The sequence below is a fragment of the Puma concolor genome, chromosome C1, assembly GCF_028749965.1.
Source record: "Puma concolor isolate L17-30 chromosome C1, mPumCon1.1.hap2, whole genome shotgun sequence".
In the NCBI taxonomy this organism is placed as follows: Eukaryota; Metazoa; Chordata; class Mammalia; order Carnivora; family Felidae; genus Puma; species Puma concolor.
The window spans coordinates 166,871,584-166,892,539 of NC_141674.1; the positions used below are offsets into that span (position 1 = coordinate 166,871,584).

The 20,956-nt window shown below is 41.1% G+C and overlaps 1 protein-coding gene across 2 annotated transcripts in view; it reads right to left on the minus strand.

The window, feature by feature from the left end:
- Positions 1-20,956, minus strand: part of PDE11A (phosphodiesterase 11A) — a 414,495-nt gene that overhangs the window by 26,101 nt on the left and 367,438 nt on the right. For both annotated transcript variants that reach the window (XM_086718963.1, XM_025933541.2), the window contains exons 18-19: positions 15,317-15,391; positions 9,869-9,952 (exon numbers count right to left, since the gene is read on the minus strand). In XM_086718963.1, the coding sequence (XP_086575089.1) occupies positions 9,869-9,952; positions 15,317-15,391 (159 nt within the window). The remainder of the gene's footprint in view (positions 1-9,868; positions 9,953-15,316; positions 15,392-20,956) is intronic.

The window sequence follows — 20,956 nt, forward strand, 5'->3', positions numbered from 1 at the left end:
AAGTTTTTCACCCTCTTCTCATTACCCAAGAATGTTTATATCTTTAAAAAAGTTCCTCTATTATTATATTAATAGAATTCTCTGAAGGATGAGGAGATAAACTAATGAGGCCAGTCTGCCACATTTTATTGACAATGTCAACCCACTTTGCCAGTGAAAGTGTCAGATCAAGGACAGCTTGACATAACATACTTCTGAGAGAGTTTTCTGTAGTAACCAGTGAAACAGAATCCATTAGCCCATTTGGTCTTCTAGGAATTGCTCTCCCTGGAATGTCTACTCTGGCCCCTATATCCTTCCTTATGAAAGATTCAGGGTTTTATTTCGTAAAGGGGAAGTTTACAAAGGTAGAGCACTCCTGGGCAGAATGGAATTGCCTTTTACCTCCTCAGAGCAGTGCAGTGAGAAAAAGCCATAGATGAAGGCAGAGAGGACTTGGACTCAAATTTCTGGCTCTACCCTGTAAAAAACTGCTTCATTCGGATTAAGTCCATTAGCTTCTCTAGCTTTCACTTTCCTCACATGTTAACCTAGACCATTAGATATTATAGGATCCAGAATGAAGTTTTTTCTTCTTTCACAGTTAGGATCAAATTCAACTGTATATGTAAAAGCACCTTGTAAACACAGTATCCAATAAATGTCTGCCTTCTGAAAAAATGTGCATAAGGATACCCCCATCCATGTCTGTCAGGACTCTAATACTGAACTTCTTTTCCAAGTGCTCAGTCTGGTAGAAGTCTTTAACTTCATTTTAGATCATGGCTAACAGAGTCAACTGTTGGGACGCCATATTGGTTGGTGCATGAGGTTGAGAGCCTGGCCCTCTCTGGTCACATTGCCATAGACCATCTGCTTGCTAGATAAGGCAATGTGCTCTGAGTGACTTAATATTTTTATGGCTGCAGCTCAGATAATTAAATATAGGAGTGGTGATGGCTGAGCATCCAGATAGTCCTCCTTGAATTCTCTTAGGAAACATTTAGAGTAGTACAGAAGACTCTGTTTGGCAATCGCATAATAAGAATGCTTTATGTTTATCTCATGCCTCACTTCCCAGGAGCTCAGGCAATGCTGACCTTCCAAATGCACATTAAATTGCAGAAATTTCGGAGAGGCACTTACAGTGCAAAAAACAATCTTTAAAAGAGGCCTTGATTCATCTCCTGGTAGAAGAATGCAATTTCTCTCTCTCTCTCTCTCTCTCTCTCTCTCTCTCTCTCTCTCTCTCTCTCTCTTCCTCCTTCCCTCTCTCCCTCTCTCTTCCTCTTTTTTTGAAGAGATCCAAAGCAGAAAGAGCCATGAAAAGGAGGTAAATCAGCTTTTAAAATATGTTTTGTAGAGGAGCTGAGAAGCAAGGTAAGACAGCATTCCAGGCCTTGTGTGGACTTGTGGCTAAGTCATTTTCAGCTTCACGATTCCAGAACAGAAATACTTTTAAAAAGAGTTATTTATGCTGGCCAGCCAGATAAGGAGAAGTAGATCTTATCTTAAATTCTACCTTCAAAAGCCTTACTAGGTAATATATTATCTATTTTTTTTTTTTGCCAGATTCCAGCATTTTAATATGGATTCATGATGGCAGTTTTGAGTTTACCTGACACCTGTCATGCTCAATGCAAGCAGTGACATGAACTTGAATGCTCTTCTACCAGTAAGCCCTCTCTGCTGTTCAGCACATGATGATGTGATGCTTGTAGTGGTAACTGTTTGGAGATGTAGGATCTAAAAACTCTTCTAAGTCAAAGAAAGATTACATTTTAATCATAATAAAGTTACCATGTTTTATTATAATTTCATGAAATCACATTAAAGTACACTATAAGTTCTTGAAATCCATGTACATGTGCTAGCTCTATTAAGGGTGAATATTAAAATAACTAGGGGCATCTGGGTGGCTCAGTTGATTAAACATCGTACTCTTGGTTTCAGCTCAGGTCATGATCTCATGGTTTGTGGGATTGACCTCCACATCGATCTGTGCTGTCAACACAGAGCCTGCTTGGGATTCTCTCTCTCTCTCCTCTCTCTCTCCTCTCTCTCTGACTCTTCCCCCGACTCATGCGTGCGCGCTCTCTCAAAATAAACATTTTAAAAAAATAAAATAACTAGAGGACTATATTTTCTGCCAATGCAGGGTAAGAGAAACTTTCACGTATTTCCTAGTTGAAAAAGTCGAAGCCCTGAAAAATTCATGGCTATAAACTAGCCTTTTTATATTAGAATTAAGGGCCAATTCAACCATGATGAGAACTAACGACTTTCTAAAAAGATATCATAGGCCATATACTTCAGGTTATGGGCAGGGATAGAACGGTGCACACTCGGATGAGAGGTTTTATATATTTATGGATGATAATGTAACATGACGTTGTAACTCTCCTTCACACATTCCACTGCTTATAATTGATTCTGTGGTGCTGCGCTCATCATTCACTCGGTTTCTTCATTCACTTGTTCCGCAAACGTTTACGGAACAGTTCTGGTAAACTCTGTGCTAGGCACTGCGCTGGGTACGAGGAATAGGGTGTCCCAAGAAACTCGTGTAACGGGGGGAGGGAGCCAGCCAGTCAGCCAATCACAATACGAGTGTTACGTGTGATTATGAGAAGACAGAGCTCCGCAGAAATGTCGAGGTGGGGGAGGGGTTAGGTTTTCCAGGCAGAAAGGAGCAGAAGGGTAGCCAAAGGCAAGGGAAGAGAGACAAAAGGGCTGTGAGTCCTGTGCTTTGGGGCAAAGGCAGCCTGCGTGAGGAAGAGGGTAGGGTGACAGCAGATGAAGCCAAGAGGCAGGGGGCCTCAGCGAAGGTGGCCCTGAAATACCAAAGTGAGAAATCCGGAAGGGATCTTATAGATGCTGGTAGTACCTGAGGTTTATAATCAGGGGTGCCATGGTCCAATATTTATTTATTTATTTTACAATTTATTTTAGGGGCGCCTGGGTGGCTCAGTGGGTTAAGCATCTGACTTCAGCTCAGGTCAGGATCTTGCAGTCTGTGGGTTTGAGCCCCATGTTGGGCCCTGTGCTGACAACTCAGAGCCCGGAGCCTGCTTCGGATTCTGTGTCTCCCTCTCTCTCTGCCCCTCCCCTGATCGTTCTCGCTCTCTCTCTCTCTCTCTCTCTCTCAAAAATGAATAAATGTTATAAAAAATTAAAAAAATAATAAAATCTATTTTATTTATTTTGAGAGTGTGTGTGAAAGCGAGCAGGGGAGGCGCAGAGAGAGGGAGAGAGAGAATCCCAAGCAGTCTCCGTGCACTTAGCGCAGAGCCCATTGTGCGGCTCAAACTCACAAACCGTGAGATCGTGATCTGAGCTGAGATCAGGAGCCAGATGCTTAACTGGCTGAGCCACCCAGGCACCCCCATGATCCAATTTTTTTTTAAAAGGAAGTTCACTTTGCCAAAAGTTTGGAGGACAGGCCATAGTGAAGGGGCTTAGAAACTACATAAAACTGACACTTTCAAATGTTTACATTTCTCTTCCATTCATATCTGACTAATAGTACATGGAAAATGTTGAAGTAAACAGGTTTTACTATCAGCACTCAGATTTGGGAATGGTGTATGTGACAAGGACAATATTTTGAACATATTAAACCAATGTATATTTGTTCTGCTTGAATCGTCACGCCTATGGTTCCCCGCCCATCAACTCAGTAGGCTTCCCTCCTGCAGGCAAATGGTGGATCCCGTTAGAAACAGCAAGCTGTGATCATTCAGCGTTGAGAGAGAATAACCCTGAATGCCAACTTCGTATGGTGAGAAAGGGGGTTTCTAAATTCCAGAATTCTCCTTTACCTATTAAGAACCAAATCTGGCCAAGTCAGATCATCACATCTGGCCACAAAGCTCTAGTGCGGACAGCACAGGGGACACCATATAAGGATAGTTCCCATTAGACAAGGAAAAGGAAATTAAAACACTTTCCACTGTGGGGGTGAGGGATGGGGACGGGGGAAGAGAGAAAAGAGAGAGAGATAATGGACAGAGACAGAAAGGGAGGGTGGGGAGAAAGGGAAAATGAGAAGTGAGTTCCTTGTTCCTTCCCTGTTCGTTGGGAGATGAAGCCTGGCGGGGGGTCAGGGGAGGGCTTGTCTCTTGAATCTCAGAGCCTAATTCCGAAAAGCGATAGAATTTACTAGAACAAGTTGGCACTACCCAGGAGGCTTATTAGAAAGTGCCAAGGAAATTGTGTGGACAGCACGGCGAGGAGAAAGTAGCTGGGAGTTCACCGGTGGCCCACAGGAGCTGAGCACTCAGGTGAGAAAAGCAGGTGACTAGATCTGACCAGAAAGCTGCTAGGGGCTTGCCACGAGAGTTTCCTACCAGGACCACAGACTTCAGCAGCCAGAGCAAGTGGCCAGGCCCTGGGCGGAGTGCATATCACACCCATGGTCACCTAGAGGCCAGCATGGCATCACACCGAGCCCTGACCACCAGCTCTCCATGAAGCCGGTGAGACCTAACAGGCAGTATGTGTGTTTGGGCCTTTCTCCCCAACGCTTACAGAGTGTTCACAAGGATAGGGGAGGGAGCCCCACCCCCACCCCCGATGCCTGGATGGCAGCTGGGGAGAAGACATAGCTCTGATTTGGAACTGTTCACATTTCAGTCCTCCCAAAGATCTGTTCCAACAAGAAAAAACTGTGATACCTTAATTGTCAAGTTTAAGCGCAGTCCCTGCATGCCTCTCCTCCCCACATCACCAGGAAAACGTGGAGCCAGATAGATAAATTATAAAGAATATAGGGACTTATTTCCCTCGCTTTCCTTGAGGCTTCTTGAGTTATACATGATGTCATTCCTTGTAAAGACAAGAAATTAGCCCCAACTATTTCTTCCTCTCATCCATAAGAATGCTAAATATTGTAGAGAAAGCATTGATAGAAAACCTATTTGGGTGGTATCCTTTTTAAAAAAAAGTATCTGATGCAATTGTTCTTCTCTGGATCCACATTCTATCCCTTGTAGGTTTTTAAGAGAAGATGATGTTATATTCTAACTAGTGACTCAGTAGGTCATTACTTATTCTTTTTTAAAAAACTGGACACAAAGCATGAGCCATTTGGGGAATATTAAGTTGTGTTTAAAGAACTTCTACTGGTGTCCAGAAAAATTGTCTTAGCACTTTACATCCTCTTTTCCAATTTACCAATTCTAATTCCCAGTCTTCACAATCTCAATTATAAAGATTCTTTTCTCTCTCCCTTCAGAGAGCTTATTAATTGCATCAGGTGAAGGTATTTTTCAAAACGACTATTACAACTGAAGGCAGAAAAAAGGTCAAAAGTTACTGTAATCAAAACATCAGAAGCCCTGCCTGTTGCAGAAACTCCTTGGCATTTTAATAAAGAGGCAATACGCTTGCAGAACTAGACAGGGAATTGTTCCAGCTAGATCCTGTCCAGGTCAAGCCTTTTTGAAATATCTGTGGAAAAAATCCACCTCCAAGTCAAGAACCTGTTTGGGATGGGCTGCAAATGCGATTATGTTCATAATAACAATTAAATCCCTCAATCCTTAACAACAGAAGATTTATAATGCCTCTATGCATCATTGAAATTCTAGGTACACTGAGGTTTGATTAAGTCAAGAATGAAAACAAAGGGCAAAAACTGAGCTCGCTATTGCAAGAGAAGCTCAGTGTGATGCTGTCACATCAGGCTTTCTGTTTATCCCTAAGGCTGGTACAGCAGTGGCTTCAAAGTTTGATGGTGTCTTTTTTTCTTTTTCTTCTTTCTTTCTTTATATTTTTTTCTCCCTCCAAAGATGTTGAGCAGCAGGCTAATGGATCCCAGCAGGGTGCAAAGACAGCAGAAAGCATGGGAATCAGATGTCAATGTGTTCCTCCAAGATACCCTGCTAGGACGGAGCTAACTAACTGGGCTCTCGTCTTCTCTTGGGGCACACGCTCTGATGGGTCCCTGCCCACTCTTGACTTCCTATATGCTTCCTGATTGAAATGCTGTCACAGATAAATCATGACTTCTGCCTGTTAGGACCATTTTCTATTTTTTTCAAAGAAAAGTTTGGAGCCATCAGATTAAAAAGACAAGCAAGTTCTGGAGAATTATATACTCACACGTAAATATTAGTGTTGCATCTCTCTACAATATAACTATCTGTCAATCTGGGAGTGTTCTGGGCATGCTCCTTCTCCACGCACCACTTTGTTTATATATTTTTATGTATTTTCTGGCAGTCACTTCCAATCAATCACTAGATTACTTAGGTAACTTCCTAACGAATAGATTTTAGGAGGATTGGAGGAGTTGGCCTGCTTCTCCTTCAACATTGGCCCTACCTGGAAGTTGAAGTTGTCTCAGAGATAAGAGTTTCAGTTTTAAATGCAGTGGGCATCCAAAATGTAGTTTGTGTGAGTTCCCACCTAGCACACAAGTAAGTAGCCCTTCAGGCACCCAAGACTATCGATAATCTACCCTTGGCTTGGAGGAAGGACAAAACTCCGCAAACTGGAGTGAAAGAGGAAAGTGCCTGATCTATTTTGAAGTTTGACGTATGCACAAGCTTTTCAACACCATGAAGGGAAACCACTTCACCCAGTGAAAGTCAATGAAGTCAAAAAGCTGTACTAAAACCAAATTTGTATCCACCACTCAGCTCCCTCTCTACCCTGCTACTAAACTCCTTCCGCATTCCACCTTCAGGCCATCAGCCCAGTGCTTCGGTGAGCTTCCACCCTCGCTAGAGGGCGCTCTCCACACTGCTCCCCTGCACGAGATCCCAGCTCTCTCCATGAGTATCTATCTGCCTCAGGTTCTACATGAGGTTTCCAGCCACCCAACCCGCTCCACCTTGGGGGCAGGGTCCTGGCCATGAAAAGGAACAGTCTTTGTCTCATCTGTACTATTCTGTATCCTCTTCCCCTGCGCCCAGACTGACCTAGCAAGGCCACCCTGGATTTCTACACTCTACATAATTCAGACCATGGCATTTCAGATAATCCCTTTTTGAGATTCTGGCCACCTGCATACTTTCCCATCTGCTTTCTATTTTCTCAGGCTCTTTATGACTGCACTTTCATGTTTGAAACCTCAATCTTCCCTTTTGGCAACAACCTGAGTTCCTGCAGACTTTTGCAGGAACTAGTGTCATACCAGTGACTGCTCTTGCTTGGTGAGTTACTTCCTCAACGTTTTGTATCTTTGCACTAATGGTGATTCCTGCCCACTGACTGATTCCATTTCAGCTCCAGGGCGCAACAGTGAATGTCAGATTGCCCATTTAAATAACGGACAATCCCCTTCTCCCCCAACTGTGTGAGATGGAACAAAACAGGGACTCTCAGAGAGGACACTTAAAATCATTCAGCAAAGTTTCAGTTTGAGGGCTTTTTGAAATACTGGTTTCAAAGACTTATAAAGAATTTACAAATAAAATCTGTGTTATTTTTAAAAATAAGTGATGATAAGACATTTAAAATGAACATGATTTTCATACTTTGCTAGCTGAGAAGACATAGCAGCAGAAATGAACATACTTAAAAAAATCTTTTTAATTAATTAATTTTGAGAGAGACAGAGACAGCATGAAGGGGGAGAGGCAGAGAGAGGGAGAAACAGAATCCCAAGCAGGCTCTGCACTGTCAGCACAGAGCCTGATGTAGGGCTCAAACCCATGAAACCACGAGATCATGACATGAGTTGAAACCAAGAGTCGGACGCTTAACCAACTGAGCCACCCAGGTGCCCCTGAACAAGAACTTTTATAAACAACTCCTTCTACACTCCTCTTTACAATGCCATGATTCTCTCGTTAGTTTAATAAGAAAAGATTGTGGAAGAAATACCCAGCAGAGGTGGAATGGGTGGTAGAAAGACCACTACACCAAAACCAAGGCCACGGATATGTGGGACACAACTCTAACTTGGTGGGAATGTCACTTAAAACTGCTCTATGTTAATTTTCTGTGGATAAAAATAGCAGGTGTATCTAACCTCACAGACAGGGAGTAAAGTAAAACAGATGTGGAAAATCAAGAATGATAGATAATGTGATGTGGTATTACTCCCTAAATTCTGGAAAGTGCTAGTTTCGATTTCAATTTCAAGTAGTTTCCTTTTTAACCTGAAGATTTCAAAGTACTTAATAGAAAGTATAAGATAAGCCCAAAGAATTGAGAATCAGACGCAAAACAATGAAATTAGCACGGAAAAGCCCATGAGAATCCTTGCCAGCATTTATTATAACCAATCACATAGGAAGGATATGTGGACTTTGGGTCCATTCCAAAGAAGCTTTGCAAACTAATACGGAAAATTTATCAGTCCCACAATTACAAGTCTTCGTCCTCCTAAGCTTTACCCACCGTAAAAGGAATTTACTAATTGCAAAAATTCATCCCATTTATTGCCTCAGTGGGCACAGGAAACTGAATAAATTATAAATAATTCAACATGGGTAGTCAAGGCGAATTTAGCAAAACAAGATATATCTGACCCAACGGCTGTGGGCTTTGTACCTGGGCACCCAGCTTATGCAGAGATACCAGAGAAGCAAGGGTGGGAGAAGCAGACAGGAAGAAAAGAAAGTCAAGAAGCCTCTTATAATAAAGTGTACGTTACTCTTGATTTTTTCACCCAAGTTTTCATTATTAAACAAGAGCATTATGTGCCATTTATAGCTAAAATAATGTACTTAAGATTATTTTAAAACTTTGATTTTATGCTATCATGTATTGAATGGTTCATGTAAAACAAAGATATGAATTTTGGTGTTTTTTGCTGTTGATAGTCATTAAAAAGTTTCATTTCTATCTTCAAGATAGTATTCTAGGATTTTTTTTTTTTTTTTTTTTTTTTTTAGTGTAATGTGACAGGGCTCAGCAGCTCCTAAAAGTGTTGAAAACGAAGTGGTAGATAAGCCTGAAACTTAATGGTTGTGAGGTCCTTAAAAACCAATACTGTGTTTTTAATGGAGTTACACAGAGTGAGAAACTAACGCGGTTTTGCTTTCCCTGCATGTGTTTCTCACTTTGAAGTTGGAAAAGCAGCTCAGTCTGATTGAGCGAGGTAGGGGGTAAAGAACTCGACAGGTTTTACACATGAAAGCAAATGCTTAGTAGCAGAATTAAAAGCCAGTGAACACTAAACCCTTAGTGTTAACTGGTGCCGATCCTAATCTGTACTCAAAAAGTGGAGTGTGAACATTCAAAGCCCATGACACTTGTCTCCTTGCCAGAAGCAGGGTCCCGACCACCAGGCAGCGGCATTTGTCACATGCGTCTCAGAGAGAGGCAGAGCTTTCCCATGGAAGGTTCTTTCAAAACTCTGTGGCCCAGACCATGCGATCAGGACAGAAGGCCAGGTGTCATGGTTTCATGGAACTCTTGTGTCTCGTAGGATATTAGTAAAAGTGAAAGAAAACTTGTAAAACAAAAATGAAGTCAAATGTTTGAGAAATTTGGCATTGATCAAAGTTGAACATGTTTCTTTCCTGAAGGACTCCTCTGAGCCTTCAGGTTCCCTAGTTGTTGGGCCTGAGAGCTCTTTTTGAAGAGATATCTTTTAGGCTATGGCTGGATACTTGTGTTCCACAGGGCACAGCTTGGGAAATACTGAGGTAAAATATTTTTAATCCTGGTTTATAGATGGGGGCATCAAGGCCCATGGAGATTATGTCCTAGAAGGAGAACTCAGGTCTCTGGCCTCCTAGCACTAACTTTTCCTAGGAGACAGTCAGAAATCTGAGAAAAGATTGACCACAGCCAAAGTTCTTAGCAATACACTTACCCTGGAAAGGTCTCCTAAAACTAACGTTTCTGAGAGTACATACACTCTTCTTTCCTGGCTCAGTCAGGACATGCACCGCCAACTCCTTCCCCCCACCTCCCAAATCCTGAGTACCTGATACAAAGGCATACAGATGCTATCAATCCACTCCAATTGTAACCGAGGCAGTTCATCTTTCCGGTTCCGGTCAAAGATAGCCTAGAATGGGGGAGGAGAAGCTTGTCTTTATTACTCTGGAGTATTTTACAGGTGCTTTGTCAACACTTTGCCACAGTGATCCAATTTTTACCAACCGAACACTTCACAAATCACAATCAATCTTTACATGTACTTTCTTTTCCTTTATCTGTGATGAGAAAGAAAGTATTTTCACCTCTTTTTATGAGATTTGTAAGCGAATTTATCTGAACTTTATAGCACGCAACTCCTTGGGGCCAAAATCTGTCTTCAGATACAGATAATGGCCACTAAATCAAGTCATCAGTTCACTGGGAATTGGGTATGAGTCAAGGGGAAGGGGATATGTTTCATTGCCAAAAAATAATGCAGGCTTTTATTTTTATAGTGAAAGAAGGTGGGATAGATGAGAAAAGATCTTTAAAAGCAGTTTCATTTTAAACAGAAACTATTTGTATTCATTTTTCAGGGTGGGGTGTGGGTTTGACAACTGTGTTTTTCTTTTTTTTTTTTTTTAATTTTTTTTTCAACATTTATTTATTTTTGGGACAGAGAGAGACAGAGCATGAACGGGGGAGGGGCAGAGAGAGAGGGAGACACAGAATCGGAAACAGGCTCCAGGCTCTGAGCCATCAGCCCAGAGCCCGACGCGGGGCTCGAACTCACGGACCACGAGATCGTGACCTGGCTGAAGTCGGACGCTTAACCGACTGCGCCACCCAGGCGCCCCGACAACTGTGTTTTTCGATAAGCTTCTGTCATTAATAGATTCTAAATTTTTATCTATCATTGGATGGATGATGGTGGCAGGTACCCATTCTCTCCTCACTCCCAGGCTTTAAACTTCATGATATTACAATGTTTAGAAATTTTAGGTATACTTTTTTGAGAAAAAGAAGGGACATATATCTGTTGGGCAGACATAAAAAGGGAAACAATCAGTTGGAATTGGGGGCTAAGGGGGATTCTCGAACAAACACTGCCAGTTCTACTCCCTTAAGAATGTCCCTGTCTTTGCTATCAAAGAATAAGGCCAGGGTCTGAGAAGCGACCTTTCCCTGCATTCCTGTCTTAGAGTAGGTTTGGTCTTTACAGAGATAGTGGGTGACATCCACATCATCTCAGCATTCACACAGGTCATGAAGGAAGATCCAGGACTTTCCCTTCGTCTGGAGATGTTGCACAATCCAGCACCCTTCAGACTTATCAAGGAGGGTGGGAGTGGGCAGGACAGAAATCACCAGCTGCCAGGGCTCACAAGAAGACATAAGAGTGCTGCTGAGGGAAATATCTCCAAAAAAATCTCCAGTCAGAGAAGGTCACTGACTCCCGCAGGCTCTTCTCATCCTTGTCTTGCAACATGAAATGTGAAATACCAGGAAAGAGGACTAGGGTCTGCTGGGGGAAGGAGTGGTTCTTGTGAACTGCACGAGTCTTTGTCCAAAATGTTCCTTTAAAAATATTATTCTAGGGACGCCTGGGTGGCTCAGTCGGTCAGGTCATGAGCTCACAGTTCATGGGTTCAAGCTCTGCATTGGGCTCTGTGCTGACAACTCGGAGCCTGGAGCCTGCTTTGGATTCTGTGTCTCCCTCTCTCTCTCTCTCTGCCCCTACCCCTGCTCATGCTGTCTCTCAATTTCAAAAATAAATAAATAAATATTAAAAAATAATATTCTGTTATCTACTCTTCAGTGCTCATTGCTATCTGAAATTTCCTTATTTACTTAATTACTGTTTCTGGTGTATAGAATTGTGTTTTTTTTTTTTTTTTAATTCAGTGTCAGTGGTTTTTAGTATATTCACAATTAGTTGTGCAACCATTACTATAGTCAATTTTAGCACATTTTTATCACCCCAAAAAGAAATCTCGTATCAGTTAGCAGTCACTCCTCAACTCCCCCAAGGCTCTACCCTTAGGCAACCAGTGATCTGTTTTCTGTTTGTATAGATTTGGTTATTCTGCACATTCACATAAATGGAATCGTATGATACGTGGTCTTTTGTGACAGGCTTCTTTCACCACGCATGATGTTCTCAAGGTTCATTCCTGTAACATGCATCAGCACTTCATCCCTTTTATGGCCAAATGATATTACATTTGGTATGTACATTTGGTATGTATGGTATAGATCACCATATTTTATTTATCCATTCATCAGGTGATGGGCATTTGGGTTGTTCCCACTTATCGGCTATTATGAATAATGTGAACATTCACATACAAGTTTCTATGCAAGTGTATGTTTTCATTTCTCTTGGGGATATACCTAGAGGCAGAATTGCTGGGCCATGTGCTGAAGCCAATGTTTAATGTTTTCGTTAATTGTCAAACTGTTTTCCAAAGCAGCTGCATGACTTTATGTTCCCATCAGCAGTGTGGGAAGTTCCAGTTTCTCCACATCCTCACCAACACTTGTTTTTGTCTATCTTTTTAATTGTAGCTAGTCCCTGTGAAAGTGGTGTCTCATTGTGGTTCTGATTTGCATTTCCCTGATGACTAATGATTTTGAGCATCTTTTCATGTGCTTATTGGCCATGTATGTATCTATATATACATATATAGATATTCATTGGAGAAATATGTATTCAGATCATTTTCCCTTTTAAAAAATTGGGTTGTCTTTCTATGAATTGTAATAGTTCTCTATATATTCTAGATACCAGGCCCATATCAGATAGATGATCTGCAAATAATTTCTCTATACTGTAGGCTGTCTTTTCATTTTCTTGATAGTGTCCTTTAAGATGCGAAGTTTCACAGAGGGCAACGGCTCCTGCATCTCCTCCTTTTTGTGTACTCCACTCAGTTCCTACAGAAAACGGACACCCAGACAACTCCCACCCCTGGCCTGGCATCAAGAGACCGCCAACAAGAGTTGTGGCATAGGGCAGTGGTTCTGGTTTAAGGAGACTGGCCAGGGCCCTTCCTTGCTCCCCCACCCCCCTCAGTCTCCCCCCACTCCCACCTTGTCATGCATTGTGCGCTTGTCTTCCTACACTCTACTCAGCGGTCATTGAAGGCAAACACTCCCCCCACCCTCCATTTTCCCCACTACTGCAGCCACCTCCCAGCCTGTTGCTATAGAGCCTACCTGTGTCAATAAACAACAGCTGAAGTAAAAAAAAAAAAAAAAAAGATGCAAAGTTTTAAATTTTAATGAAGTCCAATGTATCTATTTTATTTTTCAGAAGATTTATACCTTGTTTTCTTCTAAGAGTCTCATATAGTTTTAGCCCTCACATTTAGGTCTATGATCCACTTTGAGATTATTTTGAGGTTTGGTGACAGGGATCTAGCGTCATTCATTTGCATGTGGATATCCTGCTGTCCCTGCACTATTTGAGAAGACAGAAGACTGACCCCATTGAATTGTCTTAGCATTCTGTTGACAGTTGGCCATACTGTAAAAGTTTATTTCTAGACTAGTCACTTCTCAATAAATGTTTTTGAGTGCAAGTGTGAGATAGCACATTGATTGTCCTGTGCTTTCCTTTTACAGCCTTTTGCATCTTGTAGTTGATTATAAGTGATTATTTATATAATGTCTATCTTTCCCTCAGTTGACAGCTTTGCTCATGGCTGGATGCACAGTGCCCAGCTTCACGCTCGCTACCCAGAGGTGCTCGAGCATGTTTTACTAACTGACTCACTGCTTCTACTATTAACCCTTGGCTGTGGTCTAGATTAGCCGTTGTCTTCAGAAAGTTACCCTGATGACCTCTAGGACCGTGACACCAGATGGAGGGATTCCCAGACAATTTTCTCCCTAAACATCAAAGAATAAAAGACACACAACTGGTGTCACCTCTGCGTGCATGCATTTCCAGACATCTTTGGGAAAGGACTAATGAGAAATACCCCTGCCACAGCAGCCAGGAGACTGTCATTGGCCATGTTGAGTAGCCTTTTGCGAGGAGAGAGTAGCATTTAGTGCTATGTTTCCACCGCAAAATTAATTTCATTTATGTGTTCAGCGAACGCCTTACCTGAGTGTACAAAGCCTCCTTAGTGCTGCGTCACTGCACTTGCCAAGTCGCCAATGCTGGCAACCGACTCATTTTTTTTCCCACTTAATTAAATGACCTGTGGTATTGCTACATTATAAACCCTTCAGACAAAGCCCCTGAAACAATTTTTAAGTGGAAGAAAGCTTTCATTTGAAAATAAACATGTAGCTGAGAGGAATTTGGGTTGTCACTAGGGTTTTACACATTAACTATGTACCCCAAACTGGTATCACAGCCAAATCTGCTGATACCACCAAAAAAGAATAAAGGGATGTTCTGGAAACAGTATAAGTAGATACTGCTTTGGAAACTAAAATACAGGGTGAGTGTTTTAGCCTATGGAGTCTTCTGACCTTTTATAGGTAGGCAACAAATTAAGAATAGTTAAAATTAGTTAAGGCTGTGAGGTCTGACTTCAGACAGGTGAAGCTCTTTGACTAAGAGCTAGCTCTCTGGCTTTTCCTTACTTTTAAATGCTCGCAAAGAAAGGCGTCCTAAAACTTGAAGATCTTACAAGTAACCTCCAAATGTTCAGAACTCGGTTGACTTGAATCCTCATAAACAGACATTCCTGACAATTCAAACATTCCTTAAGCCTAATGAATCTATTAATGAGCCTAACTGTATCTACTGTGCTGTACCAGCTTCACAGTACTTTGTACCATTCTTTGAGTTGTGAGGTGACAATTTGTAGCTAACCATTCCTTAAGAATAGAGGCCACCCCCTCCTTGTGGATGAGGCATTTATGTCTTTTGTCTTGTTTGAATAAAAACAGCATCATCCTGAGCCTACGGTAAGCATTCTCAAATAATAATTGAATGGGTGAATCCAACAAAAATAGCATTTCAGTCAACAGAACCTAGTTCCCCAAGTGAGACTTTTCATTTTGCAAACAAAGGAAAGAAACAGAGACTTGAAATGATCTGGGTTTGGGATTTTAGAAAGCCCCAAACAGGAAAATAAAACCCAGAACGACCATTATTTACTGCAGTTGTCTGTTCTAAGCTCCTCAAGGCTGGACAGCCTGCCTTTGACTTTTGTCTGTATTTCTCTTCCAAGGTAGGTACAGACCACTCACTTATGTAATGCCAGCACTGGGCTTTGAGCTACTCCAGTGCCACTTGGTACATCCTCCCTTGTGCCTACTTGTCTTACCATGTGAGCTCAGGAAGTGCTTGTTAAGTAGCTCACCACTCTTAATCAGAAACCTGGGAATAGGAGTGTTTAGCGTCTAAGTTTAATTAAAGTGTTAAACTTTCAGGAGTGCTTTCTTAAATCCACTCTCAGTCTTTCCCACTTTCAGGGTGTGATTTGGAGTTGCTTCTGAAAATGTCATTCCAAAGGCTAACTGTGTCATAATAAAAGGATGGGCTTACTGAAGGAGTGAGTTTGAGTTCTGATCTCTCCCGATCTCCTTGTTCAAAGAACTCACTGGTTACAAGTTCAGCCACCTGGAACATATAAATATGTAATTTATGGTTATGTGTAATTTATCATAAGACTCAGAAGTTATTTCTGCCTTACATGTATGGTGATTATCTTCAACATAGATAATAATTTAAAAAGCTTTTGAAGGAGTACATTAACCTTTTCTGTTTCAACATATTATAGAACTTAATCAATGAAACTGATTTCCTTTTAATCAGAAGAACTTGTGCAGGGTATCTTCAGATGCCTGCCAGTAGATGATCTCTGACCGTGCAGATTCCATATTCCCAATGAGGCATGGGGTTGCCAGCTTCAAAGTAGGAAATGTTCTTATTATAGAAAAATGAGGCAAATAATCCCTAATCATAATTTCTGTTTCCGTATTATAATATACTTGCAATATTTTTGCTAACCTTTGGTTGTGTCAACCCAGATTCTTTACTTTGTTGCACACTTTTATCTTAGCTTGGCTTCATTGGCCATCCCCCAAACTCCTTAACTGACTCACCCTATCAATAATTGTGTGGACTCTGGAGAGGATAACCCCAGGGCACACCTCTGCTTCTTACTGTAGCAATTAGTTAAGGGGCAGGACTAATGCTAGATTCACTGTTCATACCAGTTTTTTTGTTTTGTTTTGTTTTGTTTTTTACAGTGTGCCATGATACAGTTTGAAGAATGTTGATTTGGTCTTCAGCTGTCTTAATCTATGTACTAAAAGTATTGATTTATGGTAGGTTCTAGTTGGTACAAGCAAATGGTAGAGATTTTTCCAGAGTAAGGACTTCTATTTTTTTTCACTTTTCATCTATTAGCATGGATGATCAGAAGTTGATGATTGATCATTGTTAAGCTACAGAGAAGCTTCTCCAAGCCCTGTGCTTCTAATGATAGCTTATGGGAAGCATAATGATATAACAGGTAAGTGTTAAACAGGTATTTTCAACAATACTAAGGAACAAGATCTAGGAAATCTCTCAGATGAACTGGCTGGATTTACAAAATTTGGACGAGCAGAAAACAAAATTTCAGAAAAGTTGAAGGCAAGAAGGTCTAGATCCCCCGACCAGTTTTTCCTCTATTCCAGGATCTTATGAAGATGAGATTCATGGTCTGGAAAAGGCTAGAATGGTTTAATTTTTGGTCAAGTGGATATAATCAACATAATTTACCTAAGTGTATCTCTCAAGAGATTTTGTCCACCATAAATCATAACCATTGATAAAACATAAAAACATCTCTATCTCTTACACACACACACACACACACACACACACACACACCCTGAGAATAGCAAGTATGTAGCTCATATGTAAAGAAATAGAATATCTAGTCAGTCCAGATTTTAAACATTTCTTATAAGGAATATGGGTACCTTTAAAAAATTCAATAGCATAAAAGTAGTTGGAGCTGGCTCAATTTTTCTAGGGCCTGATTCACTTCTCTCTCTAGTCTCTGCCACATTAGCACTCCAGGCCTCTCTTTCTGTCTCTGGCCTTCCTTTAAAAAAGAAATGGTCCCCTAAGGGCCTGGCCTCATTTATTCAGTCCCCAGAACACTCCCTCAGATTGCTCTGAGGTGGGTCTTTTGCACTAAAGAATACAAATGTGCACATCAGGTCACCCCCAGGTAGGAGTCCTACACAGGTCTATCACCCCTGGAAAGCAAAGAAATTAAAACACAATCCTGTCCTTGATCTTTCTAAAGTGGTCCTGAGTATCTCCCCTGAGCTTCTTTCACAGTTCAACTTGTATCACTGTTTCATTTGTACTTAAAAACCCAATCAGGAACATTAAGTGGCTCCTAATTGAATTTTTTATTAAAGAAGGAAATTGAGATGCTAATCAGGCCTGGGGGGGGGTCACTGGGGAAACCCACATGCTTAGAGTCATGTTTGTGAGGAAGTAAAACTGGAATAGACACCAGTAAAAAAACCCATTTTGCAAGGAAATTTAAAAATATCAACCTCTAAGAAATTAGAAATATATTTATATTTTTAAAAGAAGGTTCTATTGGTTTTGTCCAAATGTTTCCTAAAATCATAGAAGTATGTTTTTGAAAATGTTTTAACCTATTCAATTTGGAGACAAACACAAATGAGATCTCCAGTTTAGAGCTGTGGCATGATTTCTGATGCAAGTGTTTGGAAAAACATGGTTTTGTGCTTTATTTCCCCAAACTCTTGAGTTTTTTTCTGCACTGATCAGCAGAACTTCACATCCTAAAAATAAAATACTATTTACATCAATGACCAAGAGACCGGCCAATAGGCCTCCCAAGTTGGTCTACAACATCAATGCAGAACCTTTTTTTCTTGTTAAGTACTTTGTCCTGTCCCTTTCCCACTCCCAAGTGGGCTACTGCTCCTTTAGTTGTTGACATGCATTTCACTGGGGTTTCTGAAAGTCCCGGCATATCATACCTCATCCCACTCTCTTTCCAATCTTCTCTATTTTCCCCCTGGTCCCCTGAATTTTCTTCTGCTCTCTACCCCTCCACTTCTTTCCATCCCAATTCAGGAGGCCACCCCACTACTACAGTTTTTCCTGATACCTGGAAGATACCTATCTCTTCTCTGGTCCAGACTTTACTATAGGGGAGGCTTCCCACACTGGGGAAGTGAAGGGTGGGCAGAGATATAGAAATACGCTACTCAACCAAGCAAATTCCTCCCTGTTTTAATGTAACTTCAAGTGTGAAGTTGAAAACCAAAATGAAAACCAAAGTTCAATTGGAGGAGAGCTGTTTATTGGAGAACTTTATAGGAAATCTGCATTGGACTGTGATAGGAACAAGAAATAAACTTTTCTTTGAGTAAAGAAACTGAAATTTGAGAATATATTTGTTATTGCAGCAAAGCCTAGCCTAGTTTTGACTCACACAAAAAAATGGTATGGAAATGAGGTGCGTTCTTTTTAGAAAGAAAGAAAAAGAAGGAAGAAAAATAAAAAGACCCTAAAATATGTAGCATCAGCTTAGGGGGCATGTGTAAAACAGTGAGGAAACGGCTGTTGGAGGCTGTACCAAGGATGACACCCATGGTACACAGTAGCAAAATATTTTGTACAATTCTCTTTGAAATAAAGCAAATAATATATCTAATGAATTTATAGCCTTAGGGGACGATACTGGAAAACAAAATGTTGGTAGCATGTGAGAATTGCTATTGACTGTGTTTTGCTAAGTATTGTAAGAAGTGAGCTCCGAAAAGGATTGGCAGGTTTACAACCAGGAATGAAAGGGAAAGGAGAGAGTCACAAATTCAGAGTCTTCATCTTCAGGGATGGAAGACAGAGCTGCTTTTTAACCCCAAAGTGTAAAAATAAAAATTGAGATATGTTTTGAATGACAAAGGCTGATCAAGACCCAGCCTTACAACTAGAATCAAAGGTATGGCCAGTGCATCCACAGTTAAAAACTGAATGAATTAGGCGGTACACAGGATATCCCTTCAATTGGACAAATGGCCCAGAAAAATCATTAGGCCCTGAATACTAGGAACTGGATCATGAAAGAGGAAGAAAGAAGTACATATGCTAATTTTCTTTGTTCTTTAATACAAGGAAGCAAAGAGATAGAGCAGATCTAAGAAGTCTGTCTAGAATGGAACTGTGGATGTGGTTATTGGCAAATGGAAGTGACTAGGAACAAAGACATAAGAAGCTGACTAAATGTTTAAGAGAGTTTGGTGCCAAAACCCCCCTAAGACTGTGACTACTTAAAACTTGAAACAAGCCTTGGGTCCTCAATCTTCTTTAGGTGGGAAACAGGCTGAGAAAACTGCCTGGCCATTGGATACAGCCAAGGAAGGCAATGGAAAAGGAATAATGTCCCAGGGTGGATCTAAGGGCCATGGACAATGATGACTGGGGAGCGTCTCCCAGAGAATCAGGGTCTACCACAGAGTGGATGGCCTTCCAGTGAATGCCCAGTGGGATTTTGGAATTGCCATGGCCTCCTAACTGCCAAATATTGGTCATCTCTTCCCCTTCTGAATGGGAGTGTTGTAATGAGTGTTTTGTGGTTTGAGTGTAAGTCAAATGCTGTGTTTGGGGTGTGTGTAGGTCTTTAATTTGCATCCAGACCTGATGTGGAGACTGGCATAGATCACCCAGAGATCCTGGACTTGAGCTTGATACCATGACTCTTGGGACATTTGGGTCATCTCCCTTGGGGACAGGATGAGTATATTTTGCCTGAGGAAGGAGAGTGAATCACATTTTTGGTGATTAGAAGGGCAAACTGTGGTAGTCACGTTTTCATCAACTATTTCTGGCTTTCTACGTTCTGGGCACAGGAAAGGATTTTACTTCCTGGTTAGGTGGGGTCTTGTGACAAGTTCTGGCCAATGAATTTCTGGGGATTTATTTGCATTTATTTGCCAGTGCAAGACATGCTAGGGCCTCTGTCGGAATGATCCAAATGGTAGCTGCTCCCTCAGTCGCAGTCCAAAATGAGGAATGGTACCAAGCTGGTCCTGGATGCACATGTTCATAAGCAGTGTGTTGTGTTAAGCCACTGAGGCTGAGGGATAACAGCCCATTCTGCTGACACACTGGCATCATTTAAAAATGCCAACTGGTATATCTGGTATAAGAAAGAGTAGAAGTGCTGTAAAGAACGAAGGCTTTGGAGACTACTCTGTTGGGATTTGAATACCTAGCTCTATCAACTTACTAGGTGTATCACCTCAAGCTACTTATCTTTTCTAGGCTTCATTTTCCCCATTTGTGAAATAGGGGTAATAACTGTATAAGTTTCCCAGCGTTGCCAGAAATGACCACAACTTGGTGGCTTAAAGCAATAACGAATCTGTTCTCTCATAGTTCTGGAGGTTGGCAGGTCAACATCAGTTCACTGGACAGCAATCAAGGTTTTGCCAAGGCCGAGCTTGCTCTGGAGCCTCTAAGGGAGAATCTGTCCTTTGCCTCTTCTACTTTCTGGCAGTTACCAGCTTTCTCTTGTTTGTGGCCACATCACTCTACTTTCTGCCTTCTCTTCACATCCTCTTCCCCTATTCTGAATGTGTAATCTCCCAGTGTCTCTCTCTCTCTCTTTTAGGAGGACACCTGTCATTGAATTTAGGTCTCACCTGGATAATCCAGGATAATGATGGCCCTTAACTTAATCACATCAGCAAATACCCTTTTTCCTTCTAAGGCAATGTTTACAGGTTCCAGAAATTAGCATCCAATATCTTTCAGTTGCCATTATTCAGCCTACTAGACTAACTATACCTAAATCAAAGTTGGAGGATTAAATGATATAATACATATAAAGGAGTCATTTAAAATTAGATATTTAGTCAATAAATATTAGTTATTTATTGTTATATGAGTCTACTTTATTTTCCTTAAAATGGTGAGACTTAAGATACCAAGTTACTATTTTAGACCCCACACAGTAGGTGTGCCACATGAAAATTAAAAAAGAGTTTAATCTCCAAATACTATCAGTAATCAAGGATCTTAAATTGTGTGGTTACTGGCTTGAAACCTGTTCTTGCTCTAAACTAACACTTTTAGCAGTAAGACCAGATAGATGGTAAAGGCACCATTTTTGGGGGGTACAAATTAAATTTGGATATT